The following is a 13,138-nucleotide window of genomic DNA, read 5'->3' as shown; positions in this document are numbered from 1 at the left end:
TATACTGGTCTCAAGCTGAAGACTACCAAATTTTGAATTCATGCTATAGTCAATTACACAGATATTAACCAGTGGCTAGTGAGGTTGTGCTTATATGAAATGTGTGCATATGTGTAGACTCTAACTCTTTAATTATTACAATTTACAAAAATTGTACCTATAGTTAGTTTTTAACTTAAAATCAAATATTTACTGTCACAAAAACCTGCATAAGATCAATAGCCTCTTTATTGATCATAGGGTAATCCATTGCAAGGCTCATCTACAAAGACGAACACACACAAACACACACGTGTGTGTGTGTTTGTATAATTTAACTACTAATTTGCAAGTTAAAATATTCAATTATTTAGTTTTGTACATAAAACACTTTAATTCCTGTGATTGTTTTTTGTATGGATTAGAATGTTTCAATAACTTAATTACTTCAAATATGGCTAATTCTGTTTCCATTCATGATTTAACAACATTATACATTAAAACAGATCTGAAAGGTTTAATCAAAGATTTCAAAAATCTGTTTGATAATCTTACAGATACAGAAATAATTATTTCAAAATTAGTAACTTCAAATTTACCAAAGCCAAATGTAAAAATATTATTCATTTATTTCCATGTGTATACAAGTCACACAACTTTTAAGAAACAGGTATATAAACAAACTGAGTATTCTGATGGGAGAAAACTTCTTAAAATATGGCCAATATGCATTTCTTTTATATAAAAAATAATTTCTGAAACAGGTTTCAAGTCCTAAATTATATATACTTTTTGTTACATAGATGATTTCATTGCCACAAACAACCTGAATTTTAATTCATGTTTAAAATATCTAAAAGAACTTGTAATGGAAAAAAGTAATAATGATCATGTCCATGTTATATATTTAGATTTGGATATTATTTTAGTAAATGGCAAAACACAATTAACTATTTCTGATAAGAGAATAATATTAAATTTTCCCATTCTTAACTGATCCACCCCCAGTGGTGTTGTTCCACAGATGCTAAAAGGTGTCATTATACCACAAATAAAAAGATCTTTAACTATTTGTAACAATAACAATTCTTTTATAGATAATATTGTATTATTTGTAACTAAACTAGAAAATAATGGTTATAAATATTGGCAACTCAGACAATTTTTCAAATTGATTTATAAAAATATGAAAATATTTCAGAAATACATTTTCAATAAGGAAAATAACTTTTTTGTCACTAGAAGTAACTAATTATCTTTAAATGGTTAAAATTAAAATTTATTTAGCATAGCTGGGAACAGAAAGATAAACTTCAAGTAGCTGGGCCTATCTCAGCTTTCCTGAGTTATAGTTGAATGATTTTACAAAAAAAGAGCTATACAAATTTTGAGGTTGGATATGGAGTTCATTTTTAAGATTTTTAAACTTTTTTCAAGACAGCCAATTTTTCAGATAAGTATGAAGGTCTGGAGTAACCTTCAGCAGAATGATTAGGGTAGTTCCATTATTTTTTCTACTTTAGTAACTACTAGAACTTTTGAACGATGGAGGTGAGAAAGAAGAGTTTTTTAGCAGCAATATTTTGGGGCAGTATTATTTTGTTTCTACTTTTGACATTAAAAGAACTTTTAAGTGTAGCTGCCTCCCCACAACTGACTGCAGAGAGAGAAGAGCAGTAGGAGTTGACACATTGTGGGTATAAGCATTCAAGGCTGCACCCTTAATTGATTTCCCAATGCTTGATGATTAGTGTTCATATTTGAATAGATAGAATATTCTCAATGGTTTTAGGTGCTATCATCACAGACAATTTCCATTATGACTTGAAGGTAACAACTGGTAATTATGATGGAATTTATAAAATATTTTGAAATCTATCTTATCTTAAGTTCCTTTTTTTTTTTGCTGCTAATATGCATCACCTATCAACAATTAATGTAATTAATCTGATAATAATTTTGAAGCTATTCCTTTCATCATACGCATGCACACACACACACTTGGACTGCATATTAATGTAACAGTATGGTTATTACACTGATGAAAAATATTTGAGCTAGTACATTTTTCATGCCCAAATCTAAAGCTAGTTAGTACATCAAAAACTTACGTCCTTATTATCTACAGTGTTTTAAATTGCCAACAAGTTACAACTCAAGCAAGTCAAAGTGCTGATAAACCATCACTAATCACAGATATACTGATTCAGCAGTCACTTGTCTTTCTTAAAGAAAACAGCTGACAAATAGTCATTCCAAATATTTAACTCTTGCCTCTCATCTTACTGAAGATAACTGATATAATATACATTTTTATATCATTGTACTTCACTTAACCAATAAATAGTATTCATCTAATACTCTAGATATATATACATACATACAGCTCAAGGTATCACAGTAGTCATACATCTAGCTACATTTCTTCCTGATTGCACACAAATAATTACAGCCTTTTCTTGACTGTTTTAGAAATAATCAAATTCAACACAATTCTCTTGGGCTTTCAAAGTACCTGTGAAACACCAGCATCTTTCAGTTTTCTTAAAACCAAATTCACTCAAACTTACAAAACATTCAATGCTAAATAATCTTTAACTCTGAAAATAGATTGTGCAGAAGTGATATTCTTGACACTGACACTTATCTGAATAACTGTTGCTAGAAACATGATGAAAATCACTAAAAATATGTGAATAACTGCTTTATAGAAGATTATACAACAAAAAAATAAATGGTACCTCGTCAAAGTTCATAAAAGAAACAGCAATCTTCAGAACAATATGTACCTTGTATCACATAACCAAACTTTTCCTTCCTCATCTCTCTGTAGGTAACAGTGATGGCCTGAAACCATCTTCACAGCCACTTGTAGATCACAATCTGTGCATACAAAATGTAAAAAGGCAGATTTATTACTTATACAAACACCAGGTATAATTCATAAACTGAATTTTGTGTTGCAAATAATGCAGATTTCTGATAAGTATTTTTCTGGGTAAAAGTACATCATATGTACTCTTACGTACTCATATGTACACAAGCAAATTACTGGATAACTGAAAACCAAAAACATATCTTGCTTTTCACAAATTGAATTATTAATGTCCAAAACTTTAAAAAGTTCAAGATGATAGTTGCTTTCTTTATGTAGTAAAAATGTCCCCACATTTCTTTCAGTCACTAATATTTTTTTGTGCAAGTAAAACATGATGCCAGCTCAAACTACTAGCTGAACACATATGTAAGACACACTGTATTTACATCAATAGATATTATATTCAGTTTGAAACTATCTTTCAGTATGTATTTCTTTGATTTAATTCTAAGTTACGCTAACACTTTTTTTAAAAAGGATGGTGCAATAAAGAAAGGTAGGTAGCTTTACATCATGAATGACATTTTTTATTAATCAATATAAACATTTTTTTTAACATGAAGTCCAACTATAAAAGAAAATGTGATGAGTGGAAAAATAGATGAAACAAAAATACAAAAAAGAAATCAAATTATAAAAGAAACATTGTTCTACATCTGTTAATAGAGGGGAAAAGATCATAAACCTGGACAGTACAAGTGATTTAATGAACAATTATTAAGTCACATAAGAAAAAACAGCAAACTTATTTGCACAACAATCCACCCTACAATACGGATGGTTCATTGACATACATTCTTCTATGACTGATGATGAATGTGAAATGTAATATTAGTCTATCTCGCAATTATTTACAAAAAAAACAAAAACACAATGTAGAACAACTGAAAAACCATGCAAATGAAACAAGAAGAAACCTTGGATATGTTTCAAAGAAATCTTATCTATCTTTTAAAAGACCAAGTGAAATTACAAAAAACTTACCATTGGACAACTATCACTTCTTAAAGCAATACTACACTTTACTAACCCTCCTGATACATGCATTGTTACTTTTAAAAAATGTTGCTGCAATTTATATGCATTTGTTCTCCTGCTTTAAACTACAACTAATACAGATGTGCAGCATAGGCGATATTTATTATTGTTTACTATTACTAGCTAGAATGTCGCAATTCAAAATTTAGCAATTTTAAGAGGTAACACAATTCACAGTTTATATATATTTGTACATGCACATGTGTACACACAATACAACTATCACATATATGCATATAACAAACATTATCATTTCTGGTAAAAATAAAAAGAGTTTACATAGAATAAGTTAGTTTAAATATGACATTTTGTAATTTGTATTATTACTTTAAATTTACAGAAAATACATTTTTATTAGAAAATAACATAGCACAAAATTTAATACTTAACAAAACTGACCAAAATTGTTCTCAAAACATATATTAATAAAACACCAACCTTTAGCTCTTCCAATTACAAACTTCTTTCTTCTGATAAGAATAGGTTGTTGCTCTTGAAACCTTTGTTTGCCACAAATTAATTCTCCCCATGATTTCTGAGTTTCTTCTACAGAATTTGGTGCAACACTTGCATCAGTCATACTACAATAATTTTAATTATTCACTAATCCACTAGCATATTTTCAACAAATGTTTCCAAATCCTGAAAGCAGAAAATGGTATTCATATTAAATGAAAATGAAAGTGTACTATTCGTGCTACAGGTAGTAAATTTAATTGTAATGAGCTTATTCTATTAAGGAACAAATTGCAGGCCCTGGATTCTGTAGACAAACACTATTGGATGGAAGGAAAACAAAATGATCAGAGAAGGATCTGGATGATAAGAAAGTTACAGTTAAGGTGATTCCTTGACAAGGCATGTGAATAGGATAGTCTGTGGAGTAGCTAGGGAGAAAAGAATAAGGTTATGCTCAGGAGCACATGTGAAGGATACAACAGACAGAGCAAGAACTATAATAAAGGGGACTAGCAGAGATGCAGTTTCTGTTGTGCAGATAGAATTCCAATGATATACAAAAAGATAGATCAAACGAGCTAATTAATAAGTGCATAGGAGGGGTTGATAAAGGTATTTAAAGAAAAGGGACAATTTAATTTTGTCAGGAATGCTGTCCAGAATTAAATGGAGAGGAAATTATTAGGTCATTAGGGCTAAATGCTAGATTTGGGTTAGTATGTAAAAATGAACAGATTAACTGGTAGGATTTATGTGATCAGTTCAGTGGGAAAAAAATAAAGAGCTTTTAGAATGGATAGTTTAAAGAGGGTAGAGAATGGCTTGTTTACTACAGCTAATAAGTCAGCTGTAAGAGAAGCTTTAAACATGGATTAGACAGTGGTAAGGGCCAGATAAACTAAATGAAAAAATAATAAGAGGTAGAAAAAAAGTTTAACATAGGAAATGAGTACAGAAATAGTTATAATGATAGGCTTAATTATAATGCTAGAAAAATAAAATAATGACTTTAGAGCACTGGCAGGAAGGAAGGATTTTGATATAATAGGAATAACAGAAACATGGTTAAACATAGATGATTTATATGATAAAAATACTTTTAAAATACAGCATTACAGACTATGTAACCCCTTTTCAATGGGTCAGAGTTTAAAAGCCATGTCACCATGTTTGTTAACTTGCATTCAAAACTTTATTGTACTAGTATTTTATGAATTTGTGTCAGTAAGTTTGGAATCAAATTGTAAATCATAAAATCAACCTTTAATATATGAGTTAAAGTCTTAATTTAAAAGTAAATATTATAAGAATACACTTAACTACAGATTTTAGCGAGTCATTTGGTATGTTGAATGCAGCATTGCTTAATATTAGATGTTTGTGATGTCAAAATATTTAGTCCATATTTGATACAAATCAGGAACTTAACTTATTAATATTATCAAGCTAGAATATAAAATAAGAACCTACATCTTTTTATTTTGCCAAGATATAGCTTATGGACTAAATCAAAGACAGTGGTTCCATTCACCTGTTTCGACTTTTGGAAATGGTCCCTTATATACTCTCATTACAGCATATGACATTTAAAAAACTAATCAACAGCTTAGAATTTCCTCACTGGTTTTCTCAGCCATTTTAATCTTTGAAAAAGCTACCATGTTTTATCAATCCAAATTTACAAGGAAAGAGTTTGTGTGTTTAGTTTGCTCAAAGTTTCACACTTTTTTAGAATTTAAATAAATCTTAGTTTCTGAGCTTAAATTATAGTGGAATTCTATGGTATCAGTATAGTTATTTATGATTTTTTGGTTATTCAACTGTATATATAATAACTAAAAACAAAATTGTTTGATATCCTCCATATGCAGGTAGAAGACAATTGTTTTACTTCTCTATTGTTTTATATTTTAAGAAAAATAAATTTAATAATTTATTTCTAAATAGGAATAATCTATATATATATATAAAAAATGTACAATAATTGAAATGTGACTATATATTACAAAATACTACTCTACTAAAACACAGCCAAGATAAGAAATACTAAACATCAGTTTTATATTACTAGATACATGACCTGAGTGTATGTGCAAAACATGAATGCAAGGTATGTAAATGTTAGGTAGGCATGACTGTAAGGTTATTATAATAAAAAGTAATACATATACATGTTCTTATAGAGAGTTAAGAGACTTAAGTTACTTAGACTAAACATTTAAATTTTCTTGTTATAATATGTAGTCATTCTACCACAAAAAAGTATAATTTATATTTGTTTCCTAAATATTTTATGATGGTTGCAAGGTTAGTCAAGCAACAGATCCCACAGATAGGGCATAGAAAATAATAAGTCTTACTGACAAACATTTGAAATGCATTTAGAAGGTTTTAGAGGTTATACAAATAATATTTGAGATATTTTTTGGGCAAAATATAGTTGTTAATTTTTAATGATAACATGAAATCACTTCACACTCAGACAAGTAACAAAACAGACTATTTTCACAAGCAAATCTTTAGTAAAAATATTTAATTAAAAAATCTGATATCTTGTATATAATATACTTGTAATCTTTACTAAAAGTCTATCAAAGGTTACAGTGCAAATACTTAATATGTGCAAACGTGTAGATGAATTCATGTATATTACATTGAGCCTGTTGAGAAAGGGTTAATAGGGATTAGAGTATTAATGAGGAAAGAAGTGGCTTTATACATTAAATGTGAGTTATATCCTGTTGAACTTCAGGATATCAAAGATACAGCAAGGAAATTGAATCCATTTAGTTTTTTATTAGTAGATTTAAAGGGCAAAAGCTTTTATTGAGAAAAAACCATCAAATGATACTGATAAACTAAGTTAGAAACTTCATAATGAGATTAAGATTTCAGCTGTTAAATGAAGTCATAATTTTGGGTGATTTTAATTTCAGGTATATATGTATATTGGGAAATGATATTATGAGGAAGAAAGATTGCTGGAAATTGTTCAAGATAGCTTTCTCCAATTAGTCAAGGAACCGACTAGAAATGATGCTATTTTAAATTCAAATTCAGATATGACTGAAGGATAGAAATGCTCATTTCTCAACTAGCTCAATATTTTGCTACATATGGAGATAAGGAATAATAATATTTTGGTTACAAATTTAAAAAAGCAAATTTTAAAAGGATCCAACAAGAATTATCTGTTGTGAACTGGGCAGCTGAGTTACTTTGAGGCATTAATCATATGTGAAAAATTTTTAAATATTCAAAGTAAACATATTCCTTACAGAAAGAAAGAAGTAGCTGCAAGTAAAACCAAGTTGGCTCACAAAGAGTGTCAGAGATAAAATTAAAGAACAACATTATAAATTGAAGAAATTTAAATTGACTGAGATGACAAGAGATTCAGAAGATTTTACAAGATCAAGAAAGCTGGATGAGAAGAGGTTGTTTGATTCAAGGAACCAAACAAGACAAGTACTGACCACCATCTCCTAAGATCTTACAGTGACAGCTCATCACAGCAATTGAACAGTAGTTTGAAGGAATCTTGGGATACTTCCCAGGCTTAGAAAAAAAAAAGAAGACAACAGCATGGTTCCAAGTATCAGGAAATACACATTTTCCTGCTAGATCCAGTTAAAAACAACCCTGCAGAAGAATAGCAAGGGAAGCAGAAGATAAATGGTGCAGCATCTTGTAGTGAATATCATCAGGTCTGGCTGATGTGGCATCGACCACAGTGCTGTGGTTTACTGTCAACCCTCCAAGAAAAGCATAAGAAAAGAGAAGAGGAGCAGATGGAGAGATCAACAGCAAAAAAAAGATTGACTAGGTGCATGAAAATAAGTATAAGAACCAGTACTGAAGAGAGAAACATTATGATCCGAGAGCGCATGCTCTATGGAACAACCCCTCCCACCAATATCTGCACCACCTCAGAGAGGATTATGTCCTTTAAAATCCCCCAGGATTAAAATGGGAAACAGTAACTGCTCAATGAGGGCATCAAGGTCTGAACAACTAGTGAGGGTATGATCCACAAAAACACAGATGTCTACAACTTCCAAGGGTGTATCAAGTGGCAAAAATAGAGTAGGCACATGCTGGTCAACCAGTAGTGCCACCCCCTCCATGCACCTGTCCATCACATACCCTATTATTCCTGTACAAAGAAAACTGCCAAAGGGTGATTGCACTGGCAGGTTTCAGAAATATTTCCTGTGAGGATAAACACACAGGATGGTGAGTATCAATCAAATCCTTAATATCATCGATATTCAAACAAAAACCCAGACAGTTCCACTGTATCAAAGTGTCCAGTTTTATTTATGTGAAGAAGAATGGGGTGGGGAGCCCTTCTGTTTTCAACCTGCATGGATCCCGCCTTGGGTTAAACAAGCAGATCTCTGTTTGTGGACAAAGATTCCAGTTGCTGAGAGCATGAACAAATAACTTTTTTGCATCTGGGGGCTGCAGAAGAGAATGGACTCAAGGAAACACCTAAACCAAAAGCCAAAGAAAGTGGACCTGGGTAATCACTGGAAGGAGTGACAGGAACTGAGATAGAAATAGACGTAGATTCGTCAACTCTTTGATCATAGACGGCAAAAGACTTTTCAAATGTTTTGCAAATGAATCTGCTGGAAGCATGCTTTGACTGTGGCAGGAGGACATGGTGATGTAAACATCAGTATCAGAATATTAGTAGGCATCATACTTCTATCTTTGCAAGTGGAGATTCGGGGTACCACAGAAACATCTTGGGTGGACAAATAAGCAAGTATCTCCAACTCTGGAATGTTCTCAAAATCCCTCTCAACTATAACTCCTCTGGAAGAATTCAAAGTTGCATGGAGATTAACCTTGATGGGTATATCCCCAATGGCCTTCAATTTCAAGAGGAATTTGATATGTTGTGGTGAAAATGTTTCCACCAAAATTTCTCCAGAGCATAACTTCCTTACTGACTTTGGGGAGCCAGCAAACCTCTCTAATCCCTTTTGAATAAAAAAGGGAGACATCTACCCTTATGATTTCTCAGATAATGAATGCATAATTAGAAATTGAAATACAGAACCTGACTCTGATGTGACTGTAAAACAGTCATCCAAGCATGGTCATTTTTCAATGACATGTTTTTTTCAATTTTTATTTCATTTTTCTTGAATGGGGGTATCCATAGTAAAGTCAATACATTTCAGAGCCCATTGTTCACACCAATGATGCGACACACAAAAATGCCAAATAAGGGCATTGCAGCAATGCCAGGGTTTTGTGAGATCTATACCCAAATACCAGAATCAGACATAATATTCACAGCACCTGTTGAAAATGTCCAGCACTGGTACTTGATTGATCCTAGCCCAAGTGGACCTGCCACCTGACTTCTGGAGGAAGGCCACTGCAAGGCTGCCTATCTACAGGAATTCAGGGCCAAATTGGTGTGTTAGAGTTAGGCCCCTCAATCACCAGGTTCCTCTCATGCCCCCTTCATAAATTACCACAGACAACAAATACACGAGTAGATGCCGAGATCCCAGAAATGGTAAACTGAAAGTACAAAACTTTCTTTGGAGGGTCCCCTCACCATGTACAGGAACACACCTCTCAAGAGGACATGGATGGACCCTTTGCAATATAAAGCATAGTATGTAATTTACACATGATGAACCAAGTACATTTTTGTCTTAAGACCAGGCTGTAAATAGTTTAATCTTTAGGTTTTATACAACGATGGCAATGATTTATGAAAAATCTATCCCAAATCAACAATAAAATATATTTTTATTGGTGTTGGTAACTGAAAAATATTTTTGTTGATTTATGGAGGTACAGTTCTAGCATACCAAGCTTTTACAGTTTATGTCAACATCATAATCATCAGACAGGCAAAAATCACATTGGCAGGGTTGCCTAGAGTAATATTAAACATTATTTTTTTATTTGTTTTCCTTGGCCTTGTAACTACACACACTGTTGAAAGAACATAACCTAATATTTCCCTAAAACCTAGAGTTTTAATTAAATTCTCCTTCAGATTCTTTTATTGTGCCCTTCCCATATAGATCAGTAGCAAGTTTATGAACTTACAACACTGAAATACACCGTTTGATTTTCAGTGGTGAATACAGAATAAATCACATTTCACCAGTATTAGACTTTAAAAAAACTTAATGGTATTCCTTTGGTTTGCTGACATAAGCTATCCTGATGAGCCTTGAATTTGAATTGGCGAAATTGCAACAGAGGGTACGGCCAATCAAATAACGTATTAGGCCTCTACGCCAGAACTTGTCTTTTTAATTTAACCTCTGGTGAAAGGGAAATCCTTAACACACATATACATTTTACTGCTTAAGTTATGAAGTATAACACTGGTACATTTAAGCCCCACACATACTCTATTTTAAGTATTTACATTTGTATAACGGTCCACTGCATTTGCAGTGTCAATTTCCTTTAATAAACACTCGAATAAATTCAACAAAAACATGGCCAATACAAACTTACGCACCAGAATTTGATACGTTTTCGAGACAAAAAATGAAGTCTGAAACCCTTGAATACCAAGAATAAAATTTATACTTTTCATCGCACTTCTTTGTACTACATTCTAAAACACTTCACCTGTGACAATACTTCATACTAGACATGCGCAAAGAAAAACAAAACTCTACACCACATGACTTGTTTGATGCAGTACGGATATTCGAAAGAAATGAAATTGTTTCTGCTTTATGATAAGCAAAATGGTAACGTTTAAAAACTTGTCTACACGTAAAAAAAAGAATTAGGTCTAAGTTGTAAGGCAATAGATAAACAATTGTAAACTTTAGTCTCTTTATTTTATAATACAACACTTTTTTTGTAATTATGAGACAACTAACAATATGTAAGGTAATTATGTATTCTGTATGGCTTACCAACAATATTAAAATGTCATATGGCATTAACATTAGGTGTATTATATTTTTAATCACTACATTATTTATCTGGTGTCTTAGGGATTTTCAAGATTTATAGGAGTATATAACAATGTTATTCCAACAACAATGTATTTGACATTGCTGAAGATGCATCTCCCTTAAACCGACTGGAATAAAACTATCACAGAAATCGTAACATCATTTATATTTGCCATTTGTTACAACAGCAATTTTTATGAATATACCTTTTATAAGACATTAGTATTTGGCCCATTGCATTTTCAAACAAAACACCTTTTTATCTACTGCCTTACTGTTTTCAATAATTAGAAGAATGTATAGCAATAGTATTCTAGCCACTTTTAGTATATTTGACGTATTCTTTGCCGATCATACATTTCGCTCAATACAGAGCTCTCCAGGCCAGCTGAGATACAACAAATACGGTAGCCTTCGAAACACTAATTATATAAGCGTTACAACTGTAACAAATGTTATTGTAACGAATGTCCTAAATAAACATTATTTCAACCTCTGCTATGTTTTTTGTATCCCCACCTCCTCGAAGATATCTGGACTGAGCGAAAGCACCGTTGGCAATGTATGTTACAAATATAGTATGGTTATAATATTATTAAATGCTGCTATAATTATTGACTTAGAAGGGCTCCATACCAAGGTTACGGTGAAACCATTGACGAAACAGGATGGTGGGTACTGTTGGCTGGCGGTAACCTCGTCTTAGATACCAGAGTAACGGCAGTTGAATCTAGCTCTAGTTAGCTGATCACTGTAATCTTCACAAAGCAACGGAAAACCACTAGAATTCTTTTCCATAATAATTGTGTTATAAAAGCTAAGCATAACCATCAGAGAAAGTAATTTCCTGGAACACATAATGAAAAATGGAAATATGGTAATTACTGGAACAATAGTGACTAAAAAAAAGTTGAGGAAACAAGGTGATATCACATTAGTAGCATAACCAAATGGGTAGATGTCAGTGTGATTTAGACTTTGAAACGTCTAAGAGACAAGAACATATAGAAAACCATGTATACGGCACCGAGAGAGAGATAATTCTTGAAAATCCATAAAGGTCTATATTAAGAATGTCGTGTTTAAAAGTACAATAAGGTTAATACTAAAATTTTACAATAAGTATAACAATATTTATGCTTCACCATCTTATGAAAAGCGTCCACATCATAACAATATAAAAATATCATTCTTCCGATAACATGAGAGCAGAATTACAAATGTGTTTTATTATGCACAAAGAAACTGCAGTGCTTCTAAATGCTTTTATACTGCCTTATAACTTACTCTTAATTTCCTTTCTACTTGTAGAATAATTTATTCTACTGTTTCCATCTCGTTTCTAACAATACAGAAAGAGTGTTCTTTCCATTTACGAACATCTTCGAACTCCCTTTTTACAGGTCATTTCATGTAGATTTTGTAATATTTTCGTAGTGCTGGGACAAGTTGTTTTTAAATATTATTTGAAGACGCCTGTTTAGTGAGCTTCGTGCGTCAGTTAGTGTAATATTTAATATTGAAAGGTTCAAAGTTTTCAGCGCTCTTGTTTCATCACGAAAATGTAGCCAACTCTGGTACACTGCTTGCCAAAATCTTAATGCCAATGAACATAAAGAAAAAATATGCACTTTGCGTTGTCAGACTCAACCACTTATTTGAGTAAAGCTTCGAAAGATGAAAATAAGAAAAGGGAAAATAAAAAAAAAAACGTATTTAGCATTTAATAGGTAAAATTTAAACATTATGAAATTAGCCTAAATACTAGTTGGTCAAAAGTTTAAGATCATACCAAAAAGAAGTTCTAAACAGGGTAGGAAATGCC

The 13,138-nt window shown here is 31.9% G+C and overlaps 1 protein-coding gene across 4 annotated transcripts in view; it reads right to left on the bottom strand.

Moving 5' to 3' along the window:
• LOC143240843 (E3 ubiquitin-protein ligase CHFR-like) overlaps positions 1-11,051 on the bottom strand; it is a 57,418-nt gene extending 46,367 nt beyond the window's left edge. For 3 of the 4 annotated variants that reach the window (XR_013021994.1, XR_013021995.1, XM_076484010.1), the window contains exons 1-3: positions 10,863-11,051; positions 4,334-4,537; positions 2,769-2,862 (exon numbers count right to left, since the gene is read on the bottom strand). Coding sequence is in view for 2 of the 4 variants with exons in the window: in XM_076484010.1 (XP_076340125.1) it covers positions 2,769-2,862; positions 4,334-4,475 (236 nt within the window). In the remaining 2 variants the exon portion in view is untranslated. The remainder of the gene's footprint in view (positions 1-2,768; positions 2,863-4,333; positions 4,538-10,862) is intronic. The other variant, XM_076484011.1, reaches the window with a different exon arrangement.
• Positions 11,052-13,138: the final 2,087 nt, after the last annotated feature.

This window comes from Tachypleus tridentatus, chromosome 13 (genome assembly GCF_004210375.1).
Source record: "Tachypleus tridentatus isolate NWPU-2018 chromosome 13, ASM421037v1, whole genome shotgun sequence".
Lineage (NCBI taxonomy): Eukaryota > Metazoa > Arthropoda > Merostomata > Xiphosura > Limulidae > Tachypleus > Tachypleus tridentatus.
This window is presented reverse-complemented; position numbering and strand designations above follow the sequence as displayed.